The 15,473-nt window shown below is 42.0% G+C and overlaps 1 protein-coding gene across 1 annotated transcript in view; it reads right to left on the reverse strand.

Annotated features, from left to right (window-relative positions):
- The window catches only part of FANCD2 (FA complementation group D2), a 65,773-nt gene that overhangs the window by 4,686 nt on the left and 45,614 nt on the right, over window positions 1-15,473 (reverse strand). Inside the window, exons 30-42 of the mRNA XM_044451315.1 lie at window positions 15,229-15,345; window positions 13,760-13,888; window positions 13,514-13,632; window positions 11,644-11,754; window positions 11,252-11,379; window positions 10,385-10,484; window positions 9,552-9,674; window positions 5,701-5,794; window positions 3,687-3,758; window positions 2,950-2,988; window positions 1,746-1,820; window positions 1,123-1,197; window positions 19-165 (exon numbers count right to left, since the gene is read on the reverse strand). Coding sequence (XP_044307250.1) covers window positions 19-165; window positions 1,123-1,197; window positions 1,746-1,820; window positions 2,950-2,988; window positions 3,687-3,758; window positions 5,701-5,794; window positions 9,552-9,674; window positions 10,385-10,484; window positions 11,252-11,379; window positions 11,644-11,754; window positions 13,514-13,632; window positions 13,760-13,888; window positions 15,229-15,345 — 1,329 coding nt within the window. The remainder of the gene's footprint in view (window positions 1-18; window positions 166-1,122; window positions 1,198-1,745; window positions 1,821-2,949; window positions 2,989-3,686; window positions 3,759-5,700; window positions 5,795-9,551; window positions 9,675-10,384; window positions 10,485-11,251; window positions 11,380-11,643; window positions 11,755-13,513; window positions 13,633-13,759; window positions 13,889-15,228; window positions 15,346-15,473) is intronic.

Raw genomic sequence — 15,473 nt, forward strand, 5'->3', positions numbered from 1 at the left:
CTATGAACATCTGCTCACCTGCAGGTCCCTGTTTTTGAGGACGCCCACCCAGAAAGCCTCCTGACAGTGATTGAGGGCCAGCATTGCTTTCACACGGTATACAAATTGTTCGAGGGACTTCTTTAGAAGAGGCACATGGCTTATGAGTCCTGTGTCTTGGTGAATCTACATGTGAAAGAAAAGCACACAGTTAAATGACCACCGATCTTTCTTTGGAACCTTTACAGCATGTAATCAGTACTGTTCAGAGTAAGGGGTCTTGAACCTGAGGAGATCTGGATTATAAGTGCAGTGAGTGGCCTTCAGAAAGTTTTGTGCCTCAGCATCTGCTTTGCAGTCTACATGATGGGAACAATGACCTACTTTGGAATGGTGGTTCTGTCAGTTAAACAGTGTAAGAGTTACAATGTGCACTTAAAGTGCTCTAGTTTAGGAGAAATGTCTTCTTCCCCTCCCTCCCCATTGCCAACTCCAGAAACAAAAAGAGGAATGATAAGGAATAACTTGTAGCAAGAGGACTTTGCTACAGGCCATTGATGGGGGCATAATTGGGTTCTGGATATTGCCACACCATCAAACTTACAGTCTAAAATTGACCAGAACTGAATAATCAACAACAACAAGAAACAGCTGCAGCAAAACAAAAATGACAGTAACATGATATGCTTCCTTATCAGACTGTTAGCCTGACTCTCATTATTATGGATGGACAACGACTGATACAGTAAGACTGATGGGAGGCCAATTTGGACATTTCTAGGTCAGATGTAACAAGAATTTCCCTATGGGGCTTCTTGTTTTTGACCCATTGTGATTATTAGATTTGCAAATATTTATAGGGGGGACTTTGTAGCTTGCTGTTACGTGCAAACCTGGCAAGGGTGCATTGTGGGGGTGGGGTATGACAAGCCACCAAGAACCCACTGTCACTGGGTATGCAGCTAGCAATATGCTGTGGTGTGTCCCCACCATGGTTCAAATATTTAAAAAGGGTCCACACCAAGCAATCCTGTGGGGAAATTCATCCACAGTGGGTTCTTATTATGTGTGAACCATGGTCACTGAAATTAGCCAGATATTACCGATGCCAAAACACAACACACTGCTTGTAGCCCAATTTACCTTGGAATGGCCACACATGTGGTGAAGTTGTCTGGTGCTCAGTTGCAAGGTCTTCAACAAGCTCTGCACATCCTCCTGAAAACCCAAAGAACAGCATTTGCACATGTGTTTAAGGCTACCATGTATTGGGCTCCTGTAAGTCAGGGTTCTGTTTTTCACTCAGTAGGCTATTATTAAACAGGACAGCTTCATATATTACATGACACTAAGTCCAGATATGCCATTAAGTGCATACTAAAGGAGGAGTTGCACTCAGTCTTATCTCTCTGACACACACACACACACACACACACACACCCCACATATGCAGATTATAAAACATATGTATACCTAAAAACACTATGTGGGAAACAGCTCTTAAATGGGATACTGTTCAATTATGGCTCCATGCTCTGGGTTTTTGAAGATTCCCCCCTCCAAAGGGGGGGGGGGATGTTGCTAAAGCAAATAGTTATTCCATGCTTGCACAATTCTCTTCTTGGATCTATTTAATTATACATAGTTTTCTACCCATTTCTGCTGTGGTTTCATACACATGCACTGGATACTTGGAAAGAGTAGTCATTACCTGCTGAGTCCATTCTCACATCAATCAAAAGGCAGTTCTGTCCCTAATTTCCTACCCTGTGTTTTTTAAAGCTGCAGTCCAGAAGGGGCATGCCAAGCTTCAGAAATGTTTCCATGAACAGACGTCCATACTGTGTGGGAAAAAGAAAGGTGAAAAATGCAGCCAGTTCTGACAAAAGAACACTGGCTTTGAAAACCCCAAGGCATGGTTCCAGATATTCAAACATCCGTGTTAGTTCAAATTTCACAAGAAAAAAATATTTTATATTTGTTGTTTTCCCCTGCTTTGCACAGTTCATTCTGAATGATCAGTAGAAAAACAATACTTTAGAAGGTATTTAAAAGAATACAGAATTTAAAGTATGTTAATTAATATGAAACAATTTTACCTTTATTTCATACCATTTTAACTACTTAAGTTATGTGGGAAGATGTGCCAACTGTAAGGGTGTTGAATATTCTGCTAAATACCTAATTTTACTCTTGGAACCAAACAGATGTAATCAAAAGCATTTTGTACCACAAGTTTGTCTATAATAACTTTACTATTTAGTCTGAAGGGATACCTCTTGTTACATCAAGCCACTTAACAGTAATTTCAGGCAATGACATGATGCTTCCTTGTATATATCACTAGGATCACATAACCAGTACATTTTAATAAGCTTTGCTATTATTGCTATTGAAAACGAGAGCAGAGTCAAACTGAAGCCATGGAGTAGAAGCCTGCAGAAATCCTAGACAGGCTGGGTTTTTCAGCACCAAACAAGGGAAAGGCAAATGTTTTAGCTGCTTCATGCTTTTAATTCCAGCAGTTTAGTCTGAAATACCTCTGGTATATTTATAAACTGTCCCGAGACGTCTGTGAAGGGACAGTATATTTAAACATTTATTTATTTAAACAAATGAATAAAATCCATAGCAATTCTAGGTAGCTTGACTGCATTCTTGCCTGCAATCCCCCCCCCCGCCGCGTGCTTTTTTCCCCCAGAGGGATGATTTGACATGGACAGTGAATCTATGCCTGTGCAACACACTTTCACTACTGCAGTAGGTCTCATTTTATAACCCTGAGTTTTTTAATCACATTAATAAGTATTAAAACTTTTACAGATATAATTAATTAGAGTCAACAGTTGCAAATGTTTATTTATTTAAGCATCACAGGTTAACACATAGTGAAGAGCCTGATATAATAGTAATAAAATCAAATCTTCACCCCAAGAATTTCCTGTCTTATATGATGCAAACTTCACTTACCTTCAAGCAAGCACTGAGCACCGGCCTGGTGTCAAATACCTGTGGAAGACAGAGTGGCAGTCCAGTTCAAAGGATGAGATGCTAGAATGACAACTCAAATCATTTTCCTGATTACCTGGGTACTATGTAAGTGAAAAGTATTAAATCTCCATGCTCTCTTTGCAGTCGTTACTTTGGTGCTAATTAAACTGTTTGGGCTGGAGTTGAACTGTTTATCAGAGACCAGTCCTCCTCTGTGAAACACAAAGATGGCTTGCTTTTTCTCCCATTTGTAGGCCAACTATCAAGAACACACTCGGCTCCTCTTCATTCAGATACGTTTCTCAGTTCCTCTGCAATTATGAAACCCAAGCACTTCCTTACAAAAGTTGTTGTTTCTCCCTGAGCACTTTAAAAAGTCATGAGATGAACTGTAATGGTACTACAGCCATTTTTCAGAAAATATTTGGTATTGTTGGTCTCAGAGAAAGAACATATGCTATCAACTGTCTAGCATTTTACAAAACAGGACAAATCAGAATACCAGAATCATCCTTACCCCGTGAAAACAAGATGTGATCCAATGTAAAAGAAAAATGAACTCTGAACTGAAGGAAACCTTCAGCACATTACACCAGGCTCCCAAGGTGGCTTACATGTGTCAAAAGTCAACATAGTTAAAACTGTGCATCCACTGTGTAAGAACTACTGCAAATATGAATCACATAAAAGAGAAGATGGATATGATAGCTGCTCACCTTGACTAGGTTAACGAGGATGTGGAAATCCCGTACTGCCATGTTCCAGTGTAGCAACTTCTCTAGCTGCACCTGTGAAGTAATAATTTGCACATAGGAGCAGCAAATTGTGGGTTACTGAGCTGCTTCCATTTTGAAAGTACAATCTATGATAGGAGCTTATTTCAGTCACTGTTATCTAGTTTATACATTCTAGTGTGGTACTCAATCATGGAGCTAAGTGGGTGAGTTTGGGCCAGTCACAGACTCTCAGTCCAACCTACCTCACAGGGTTGCTGTTGTGAGGATAACATTGAGAGGAGGAAGAGAAGTAAGCTACTTGAACTCCTTAGAAGGAAAAAAGGAATATTTATATTCTAAATATAGTAACAATATTGTAAAAACATTCAACCCCCAATTAGGCCAATTGGAGATGGTTATGTGATGTCCAAACTTAGACACTGTAGGATAATTGTAGGTTAAATAATCCAGACTTAACCTACAATGAGAAATTAGATGCGGTTTACTGCAAAGTATGCACACACAATTGCCCTGTGGGGTTATACAAATTATAATTATGTAAATACACAGTGTTGGAGCCAGACTTTTAAAGCACTCCAATTAATGGGACTTAATTTAATCCCATTGATTTCAATAATTCTACACAAACCATGACAAAAAATGGGTCCAACCCAGTATTTATGTATATTTGTGGAAAATGAAAACTTGATTCTGAAGCTTACTGGATTTTTTGTACAATTCATGACAGTGAATGCTTTTCACTCTGATCCCATTAAAGTCAAAAACAGCAGTCTCCAATGTTCTTAACAATTCACAGTTCATTTTTTAAAAGCAGATAGAAAAAGTAAAAAAAGGTAAAGGTTTCCCCTTGACAAGGGTGCTCATCTCCGTTTCCTAGCCGAGGGAGCCAGCGTTTGTCCGCAGACAGTCTCCGTGGTCATGTGGCCGGCATGACTAAACACCGAAGTGCACGGAATGCTGTTACCTGCCCACCGAAGTGGTACCTTTTTATCTACTTGCATTTGCATGCTTTTGAACTGCAAGGTTGGCAGGAGCTGGGACGGAGCAACGGGAACTCATCCCGTTGTGCAGATTCAAACCAGCGACCTTTCGATCTACCAGCCCAGCAGCACAGCAGTTTAAACCACTGCACCACCTGTACCTGAGTTTAAATGGCAAATTACACATACACTTATTTGCTACATACAGAACACTAAAAATGAGGGCACACAATTTGTTATATGATCAGGCGTAAGTGAGCTTTGACTTACAGGTATCTTCCTCCCTTCTGCACTATTGTTGTGGCCATGAGGATGGGATTGGAAGCTTTTGTTTGACAGTTGGACACTGGGATTTGGATGTAAACTGTGCTTAGACTTCACTATTGTTTATAAATAAGTCAGCATCATAAATCAAGGATTGAATCTGACTTTTTCACTAAACTATACCAAAGATTAACCAGTTTGGGTTTGGAATAAAACTAAACTGTGGTGAGTTAGAAACAGAACTGAAAGCTTGTGCTCTTCTCAGAGCAATGCCAAAGGAAGAGAGAGAGAACAGTGAGTTTGTTCAAAACTTTCCTAAACTGTAGTTCTCTTAAGTTATAAGTTAGGGAAGTAGCTCTCAGTTATGAAACATTTACAGGACTGGATTTCCCTATAGTAAATACACAGATGGTGGCTTGATCCTTTCTCAATAGCTATTTTTGTGTTCTTGTATTTAAGTTATTTTTAAATTTTATTTTTAAAATTTAAAACTGTACCAATAGTCCTATATGGGATTCTGTGTGTGTGTGCCTGCATGTGAGCCATTCCTTGTTGATGATGCTACATCTATATCTCATTCTTCAAAATACAGGTATTTTATTTCCTAAAGTTTATGAATCAGATCCAAGGTTCAGAAATGAAGCACGTAATGCGGATGACCATGCTTTCCCTGAGCTGTGGTATTTTCATGCTTTTTCTCAGTATACGGATTGCTTACTAGAAACCTCAGATATGTTCTGCAAACTTACCTCACTGGAATCTGATGGCGTCCCAGCAGAAATGCTTCTCACCAAACTCTCTAACTGAGCCATCATCACTCGAAAGAAAATGGGAAAAGTTTGCCTGGTGAAAAAGAAAGGTGAAAGGTTGTGAGCCGCCCCGAGGCTTTGTTGCGATGGGGGCTGCATAGAAATGTTCTAAATAAATAAATAAATAAATAAATAAATAGAACCCAATGTGACTTAGTTTCTGGAGAATGGGTCAATAGATAAAGTTCTCAAGATGGCAGCAGTAGCTTTTCAAATGGGGATGTGAGAGGTTATGAGAGTCTAGGGGCATATGCAGGCTCTTTTGGTCTTATCCATGGTGATTATTTGGGATTAAAGCAATTTGATTTAGGATTACAACATTTAGGGGGGGCATGATGAACTAAGCACTACCAAGCCGTTGAGTTACTTGACTCATCAGTATATGTCTCAACATGTCTCCGGCCCGACCCATGAACGTGGACACACTCTGGATCTGGTTTTCTCGATGGGGCAGGAAGAGGGTGACCTGAGGGTGAGGAATTTATGTTTGACTCCCCTGTCGTGGTCAGATCACTTCCTGGTGAGGTTTGTGCTTGAGAGCGGCCTCTCCCTCTGTAAAGGTGTGGATCCGATTGTTTGGGTCCGCCCCCGGAGCCGGATGGATCCAGATGGATTCCTGAAAGCCCTGGGGGAGTTTCCGGCTGACAAGACTGGTGCTCCTGTCGAGGCTCTGGTCGAACTGTGGAACGGGGAGATGACCAGGGCTGTGGACATGATCGTTCCTAAGCGTCCTCTCCCACCGGGCAGAGCCCGCTCTTCCCCTTGGTATACACCTGAATTGCGGGCGATGAAGCAGGTTGGGAGACGGCTAGAGCATAGGTGGAGGAAATCACGGGATGAATCTGACCGAACACATTTGAGAGCCCACTATCGGGCCTAGGCTGTGGTGGTGAAGGTGGCGAAAAAGAAGTTTTTTTCCGCTTCCATTGCCTCCTCACAATGCTGTCCGGCAGAGCTTTTTCGAGTGGTGCAAGGCCTGGTTCGCCCGGGTCCTAAGGAAGATCCGGTTCCACCCTCAAAGGCCCGCTGTGACGACTTTGCCAGGCATTTCAGGGAGAAAATCGCTCAGATTCATCACGAGCTGGACACCACTAATGAATCAGAGGTTTCTGGGGAGACGCCAATGCTGCCGTCTGGTCCAGAATTATTGGATGAATTTCAGTTATTGCGGCCCAATGATGTGGACAAGGTGCTTGGACGAGTATGTCCCACCACTTGCCTATTGGACCTTTGCCCGTCTTGGTTAATAAATAATTCCAAGCACGGGATTGGGACCTGGATCTTGGAGGTGGTTAACACTTCTCTGAGGGAGGGTCGGGTGCCTGCCCCTTTAAAGGAGGCGGTAGTCCGACCGGTCCTGAAGAAAGCGTCACTGGATCCAGAGATGGCCACTAACTACAGACCTGTGGCCAACATCCCGTTTCTGGGCAAGGTGTTAGAGCGCGTGGTGGTAGGACAACTCCAAGCACTCTTGGATGAAACTGATTATCTGGACCCATTTCAGTCCGGCTTCAGACCCGGGTACAGTACTGAATCTGCCTTGGTCGCCCTGTACGATGACCTGTGCAGGGAAAAGGACAGCGGGAGTGCATCCCTGTTGGTTCTTCTGGACCTCTCAGCGGCTTTCGATACCATCGACCATGGTATCCTTCTGGATAGGCTATCGGGATTGGGGGTCGGAGGCGCTGCTTTGCAGTGGTTCCGCTCCTATCTCAACGGCCGATTCCAGAAGGTAGTGCTGGGGGACTATGGCTCTGCGCCATGGCAGCTATGCCATGGAGTACCACAGGGCTCCATTTTGTCCCCTCTGCTATTTAACATCTATATGAAACCGCTGGGAGAGGACATCAGGAGGTGTGGGCTGTGGAATCATCAGTACGCTGATGATACCCAGCTCTACCTCTCGTTTTCCACTAATCCAGGTGAGGCAGTGGCTGTGCTGAACCAGTGCTTGGCCGAGGTAATGGGCTGGATGAGAGCCAATAAACTGAAGCTCAATCCAGACAAGACGGAGGTCCTGTTGTTTGGCGGATTGGGCTTCGGAGAGGGTGGATTTGACCTGGTCCTGAATGGGGTTGCACTCCCTCTTAGGGATAAGGTCCGCAGCTTAGGAGTACTCCTCGACCGAGAGCTTTCATTGGAAGCTCAGGTGACAGCGGTGGCGAGGAGCACTTTCCTTCAGCTTCGGCTGATTAATCAGCTGCGCCCCTACCTGGAGTACGACTGCCTGGCGACGGTGACACATGTGCTGGTGACTTCCCGCCTTGACTTTTGTAACGAGCTTTACGTGGGGCTTCCCTTGAAGACGGTCCGGATACTTCAACTGGTTCAAAATAGAGCTGCCAGGTTGCTGACGGGGACGGGGCGTTATGTTCACATGACTCCAGTCCTCCGTCAGCTTCACTGGCTTCCCATTGAAGTCCAGGCCCAATTCAAGATGTTGGTTATGACCTATAAAGCCCTAAACGGCTTGGGTCCTGGTTACCTGAAGGAGCGCTTACATCCATATATGCCCGACTGCCCCTTGAGATCTGCGGGAGGCCCTTCTCCGGGAACCCTCCGTGAAAGAAATTAGGAGGGTAGGTCCTCGGAGGAGGGCTTTCTCTGTGGTGGCGCCCAATCTATGGAATGCGCTCCCCAGAGAGGTCCGCCTGGCACTGTCGCTATTTGTTTTTCGGTGCCAGGTGAAGACCTTTTTATTTAAATGTCATTTTAATTGGTAACAATATTTGCTTATTTACCTGGCCAGGGCGACTTCTTTTATAACTTTTATATTTTTTATTTATTTTATATTGTTAATTTTAATTTTATATTGTTATTTTTGTATTTTATTGTATTTTATTGTGTTGTAAGCCGCCCCGAGGCTTCGGCAAGGGGCGGCATAGAAATGTTCTAATAAATAAAAATAAAAAAAAGTTTCAGCTAGCTATTGAGATCTTTCCAGAATAAAGCCATATTGCTGGTTATTGTTGTTAGTCATGAAGTCGTGTCCAACCCATCATGGCCCCATGGACAACATTCCTCCAGGCCTTCCTGTCCTCCACCATCCCCTGGAGTCCACTTAAGCTCACACCAACTGCTTCAGTGACTCCATCTAGCCACCTCATCCTCTGCCATCCCCTTCTTCTTTTGCTGTCAATTTTTCCCAGCATTAGGCTCTTCTCCAGGGAGTCCTTCCTTCTCATGAGGTGGCCAAAGTATTTGAGTTTCATCTTCAGTATCTGTCCTTTTAAAGAGCAGTCAGGGTTGATCTCTAGGACTGACTGGTTTGATCACCTTGCAGTCCAAGGGAGTCGCAGGAGTCTCCTCCAGCACCACAATTCAAAGGCTTCAGTTCTTCGGCACTCAGTCTTCCTTAAGGATATTGCTGGTATTCAATACCAAATCTGGTGGTTTTATTTTTTACATTTTTTTCACTTATTACAATGTCCAAGTTTGCAACCCTAATTGCTACAGAGAAATTGTTCAATTTATGAGGTCAATGCAAGCACAATATTAATGCTGGAGATAATGCCCTGTGGCCTGGGCTTCTGCCCCCTACCAAGTTGCCTATCATTCTGCCAAATACCTTCATGCTCCAACCCAGTGGGTCCTCCCCTGCCACTGAATAAGTATGCTGAATTCTGCAAAGATATAAACAATGTATCCTTAACTACCTTGAAAGCTACTTACAGAATTTTACTTGGAACAGAAACTGGGCTTCTGCAGCACAGAACTGTGACCTGGGGGAAGGGAAAGCAAAGTATAATCCTAATTGTAATTATATCCACTGATATAATTTATTTTATTACCTGGTCAGTGTAGGGTAAGTGGAAGAACATCCATCTTTAGAAGAACGAATCAGCTCTGGAATTGCTGTGGTAGAAATATCTTCTATAGCTTTCAATATATTATCTGTATGCTCCATATAGATGCTGCATGGAATTATGGTTCACAAACGTTAGAATTCTGTATGGCAACAAGAAGGCCATTTTAAGGTTACATTAGATTTGGCTTGATATTTTGGCAAAGCATAAAAGGTAATTGGTTTTCTTCTCACTCTTGTTTGCAATCATAAATACAAAAGCAGTAGTTCAGTTACAATTTCAGCTCTATTAACAACCATGAATCTATTCAATTCAATTTTCTCCTTTTCCTTGTGGGACCTCCCACATTTCTTATACTGTTTGTTCAGGATGAAGCATGAGAAAAGAGGACAATACCACAGATTTGAACTATGGCATTACACTGGCTTCAGGAATTCAAATTTATGTTTGATTCTCACATTTCAGTTAGAAAAAGTATTGCTTTAATCAGCATTGGGATCTGAAATAAAAGCCATTCATCTGTTTATAAAGCAAAGAAGACTGATAGTGAAAGAAAATGAAGTTTAACAAATATGAGACTACCAAATAATGAGGCATCTCTCTTTTCCCCCTCCTATTTGAGAAGAAGGGTAAGGAAATAAGATGGCAGAAAGATGCTGTAAAATACAGGAACTTCAGGTCTGAAACCATCTCAGTAGCTGGTGATGATCAATTTTCAATTGGCTTACCTTCAAATGAAATGAATTGGCAGCTTTACAGTAGCCTTTTGTGGGAGTGGGGATGACTTGAAAAGAAGATAAGTACAAGCCCATCCTTACCAGAACAAAGTGTGAAGGGCATCATTGAACTGGGTGCCCTTTGGACGTGTTCCACTGGGTTGCACCCAAGACTGGCAGAGGAAATGTTTTGTAACAGAAGCTGTCAAAGAACCAAGAAGGAATGAAGACATGTTTTTCCCATTATGTAGGGCACACAACTGTCCAGTATTGGTTTAAATGTCTAAACAGATTACATATTCCAAATGCAATGTGATTTCCTGTCGCCTTTCAATTTAGATTCCTTGAATTCTGTTGGGGCCCTCAAATGCATGAGATATTTGGCCAACAGCAGTTGCAGACTAACCATCCTATAACTACCTTGATTCACTGGAACGCCAGTGTGGTGCAGTGGTTAAGAGCATGGGACTGGGACTCAGACAACCTGAGTTCTTGTCCCCACTCAGCCATGGAGCCCACTGGGTGACTTTGGGCCAGTCACAGACCCTCAGCCCAACCTACCCCACAGGGTTGTTGTTGTGGGGATAAGATGGAGGAGATGTAAGCTGCCTTGAGCCCTTTGTAGGAAAAAGGCAGGATATAAATCGATAAATAAATAAATATAAATCGAAAAATAAATAAATAAATTCAAAGTCAAGTTGTGACCCACATTTTGGGAATGCCTGAGTTTTGCTTAATTTCAGAGAACATCCAGAGAGACATGCAAAACTCTGTGCACCCTCTACTGGAATCCTCAGCTTCACAGGTTGAAGAGCACCTCCCATAAACTAAATCTTCTGACATTCTATTTCCCGAAAGCATGGCTTGCCTTCTTCAATGATTTGTTGATAGTGATGCTAGACACTCTCAAAACTGCAAAGAAAATTAAAGTGATGCAATACAAATAGAAATAATATTTATACACATTACCTATTTCATTGTTTTTCAGGTTGACCAAAGATTTTTCAGCAATGACAAGCAGAAGCTGTGTCAGACTCAATGCACAGTAAATATTGGGAACACTGTGCTGGAAGTTCAGCAAGTACTGGAAACTTTGACTGTAGAGTGTACAGGAAAGAAAAGGTGCATGCATGAGAACTAGCAGTTTGGCAGGCATAATAATTTTCAGTTTCTCCTGGCTAGCCTCATAGTCTGCTTCTGAATTGCTCCTTTTAATTTTAGCCCCTTTTGGAAAAGTAGGCAAAAGGAAAGGGCTTACAATTTTAGCTATCAGGTATTTTAACCTAAAGAAAAGTAACCATAAGGGGAAAAGGCCAAACAGCTGCTAAGAAATATAGTCTGATATCTTCTTTGAGTCCTACCTGAGTAGTTCCTCAAGAGGGAGCTCTCCCATCCCTGGCTTTAGTCTGTGTGCAAGAACACAGAGACCTGATTTCAGCAAGTTATGGTTTTCCTGTTGAGAAAATCCACTCCTGAGGGGGAGAAAAAAAGGCAGCAATCACCTTTTGGCAAAATGCCTATAAGTGCAGAAAGGGCAAAATGAGCATTCTGAAAGCTTCTGTGACTCTTGTGCGAAGAATGCTAGCAGAATCACATTAGAAGTGTTGGTTCTCATCTCTAAACTACAGGACCATAAACTTTTGTTGTATAGATGGAAAGTCCAGTGCGCTTACTTTGATGGATTTAAGGCTGGGTCACCAATCCATGGTCACTTCACATGACACCCTCCAGTTTCCCCACCCTTCCTGATTTTTAGTAGGTTTTTTTTTGTTTTTATGATGATGATGATTTTATGGCTGGGAGACGTGTGTGTTGCAAAGCAAGGCACTAGGCCCGAGTTATATCTTTAATCTCAGAAATGACTCCAGACATGCTCCCCAGAGGTGTTCTTAGAAAATAAAAAATGGATGTTGGAGTTCATCACTTCATCTATCAGCATGACCAGCTGAACTGAAAAACCAAAAAGGTGATGAGGAATCCTGGAACACAGCGCTAGAGGGGATGGCAGGGAGTGAGAGTGGCATTTTGCTTGTGTTGTGTGTTTCGATGGATTTGAGCTGAGAGGAGTATAGTGTGGTGCATTTTGGCTGGCTTGTTTACTTGCTTTGGTGTGGTGCAGTGTGTGTTTTGTGTGGGTGTATTTTTTGTGAAGTGTCATCAGTTTTCCTTCTGGAAACGGCTATTTAGGGGGTAAATGTGTGATTTGGCTTTTTGGGCCCAGACACCAGTTCCCCCATGTGTAGGGTTTCTTGGCAAAGTTACTTGTCTTCTAGGAGATGGCTGCCTAGACAGAAAGCTGTGGATTCTGAAGGATGCTTTTTATGTTTTGGGGCACATATCATACCTTGGCTATGTATTTATGGTTTTGGGGAAGTTATTTTTCTTTTAGCTTCCAAAGTTGCTTTTGGAAAATGGATGTTTTACGAATAGGCAAGCCCCGAACCTCAACTGACAGCATTTCTGTGAATAAGCAACCCCTCCCATGGCAGCTATTTTGTGTGTGCACCCACAGTACTCTTTCAAATGTGCCCACTGATGCAGAAATTTTGGGGCCTTAAGAACAGAAGGTGCATGAAATGCAGTTCTGTCACAAACACCTACCACAGCAGCCTAATGCTGAACTCATGCCCTGGGGATAGTTTGCAAGAAGGAAAAAAATAAACATTTAAATTATAAGCAGGGCCTTTTTTTTTTGTCATAGAACGCACCGGAACAGCGTTCCGGCACCATTTTTCGATGGATTTTTCCACATGATTTTGAATCGCCCTGTCGAGCGTAGCAAGTCAGTGGCAAAATCATTAAAATAGTGCATGCAGGCTGCTTGTGTATCCACGCTGGTTGCAATGGCGCTGCTCGGCTTGTGACTGGTCGTGTGGTCTCGCGCTGAGTGCTTACTGTGGGCAGTGACCATTGTTTCATTACACAGTGTTGGTGTGTGTAGAGTGACTGGCTACGTGTAAAAGGTAAATAATTTCTTTATTTTAAAAAAGTTGAATTGAAAATCTTTTTTTAATTTTCAGTGTAAAAGTGTGACCCCAAATTTAAAAATGAAAAAAAATTACTAATAACTTCTCAATCACCGGTCCTGCTAATAAAAGATTACCCTAAAAAAAACCCTAAATAAAAGATTAACAAGATGTGAGTTCCGGCACCATTTTTATTTTTTTTTACAAAATAAGCACTGATTATGAGAGTGTTGCTTTGCCCTCACCCGTAACTCCACACACTCACCAAACAAACAGAAGGTGGAAGACTTGTAATAACCGCTGGTAACAGGATGACATTAGCTGGTGTTCCTGAATGTTGACCCCTAGCCCATCCACCACACCATCGTTCTCTGCAGTCAGTGCCTTAAGCAAAGAACAAGTGATTAAGTAACAGCTGCTATGCGCTATAGCACAGCCTATGAAAACGAACACCCAAGATTTATAAAAAGAATATTGCATGCTGATGTAGATAAATACTATGTTTTCTAACCTGGAAGTAGTTGTGCATATTTTCCATGTGATTGCACAGTGGCTTTAAGAGGTCAACAGCACACTGAACAACTTCTTGAGATGATCTTTGGCAAAGATGTGAGAATCCAACATTTCTGTTTCCTTTTGCCTGCAGGAAATCCAAGGGTGTTTTTTTCAAATTGCTGAATAATTCAAAGTTATTTTTATGCTGCAGTCACACTTTAACATAGGCAAAAGGCATTTCAACAGTGGATGCTTAGCAAACATAAAAAATGTTTAAGACGTAGACTGGATACACTATAGGGCTGATGCCAATGGGAAGCCAAGCACATCAAAGGGTTGCTTTCTGAACAGCACCAACTTGGAAAAGTGTAATTTGGGCTGCCCCCTTTTCTTGTGTGCTCCAATTACCTTCCAGAACTTCTAGTTCCAATTCAGATGTGTTGGTAAACTATGCTTGGTTCAGCCTAGGAAAGCTGTGGAGGAAATCAGAATGCACAAGAGAAGGAGATACACAGAAGAGGAAGGGCATGAGTTTGGCATTACATATTCACTGAACTGTTTCAGGCTTGTTATTCATATAACTTTGAGCTGAATGTCAAAACCAGAGATGATGGGAATAAAAAGATCCTCCTTGATGTACTTGAATTCATCACTTGGCCTTGAAGTGGTAATCGAACTGGGATTAATGGACAAATGTAAGAGACAGAATTGTTGCTCTCACACACATCAACACATGCTTATGAGATCTTTTCAAAAAGATCATGAAATAAACCAGGAATGGGAGTGTTCCTGGTTGTTAAAGAAAAGCAAAAATGGTGCATGCATAGCTCAAAGAACCCAAGAATTGCCATCAGAATGTGCAAACTGGATCTATAACTAGTCATCCATCCAGTAGTGTGGGGCAATTAGAAATATCACATTCCCAGAACACCAAAACAATGCTATGGACTCCAATCTTCCTACCAAAAATGGTTCTACAAATTTGCTGTACTGGAAAGAGTATCTAGTAGTGTCCTCATTATCCATATCTCATTCACTTTAAGTTGCTTTTATTCACAATTATTCAATGTCCTGAATATGTTCCAATATCTGCAGAATGAGATGGGAGAAAGCTCCCATTTATTCAAATCAATGAATATCCAGGCAATTCAGACGCCATCAGGCTCCCCCAATTTACTGAAGACATTTGTGTTTTTTTCAAAGATAGCTGAGCCACAAACAACTTATAAACATTCTGTAAGTTAGAGAAATCAGAACCACAGAGGATAAAGGTTATGAAGTTGTACGTCATAGAAAAGGACTAAGATGCTTTACTTGGAGACATCCTGTACTTTTCATCTTAACACTGCCCCATGGATCCAAGCTTGCTACAGGCTTGAAAGTCCTTATCAGATCTGAGTACCACTGGAGTCTCCTGCTTCTTTCTACAAGCTCGGCAACTTGGTACTTAGAAACAGAATGCCTTGTTCCTTCTTTTGTACATACCTTGAAAGGAGGTGCTCTCTTTGCAGTGGCTGGCATCAATTTATGTTCCAACTTACGGCACAGATCTTCCAAAAGAAATAGGAGCTCAGCTGGCCCCATCTGCACTATTTCACGGGTCTAATATTTTAAAAGCAAAAAAACAAAAAGTCAGATACTAATCTACATAAAATGCAGTATTATAGGATCTTCAGACATTTAAACATAGTGACTAAAGTGCTTGTCCCAGGGACAGTGGAATGGAATGG

This window comes from Varanus komodoensis, unplaced genomic scaffold (assembly GCF_004798865.1).
Source record: "Varanus komodoensis strain SLA01 unplaced genomic scaffold, ASM479886v1 scaffold6_2, whole genome shotgun sequence".
Taxonomy (NCBI): Eukaryota; Metazoa; Chordata; class Lepidosauria; order Squamata; family Varanidae; genus Varanus; species Varanus komodoensis.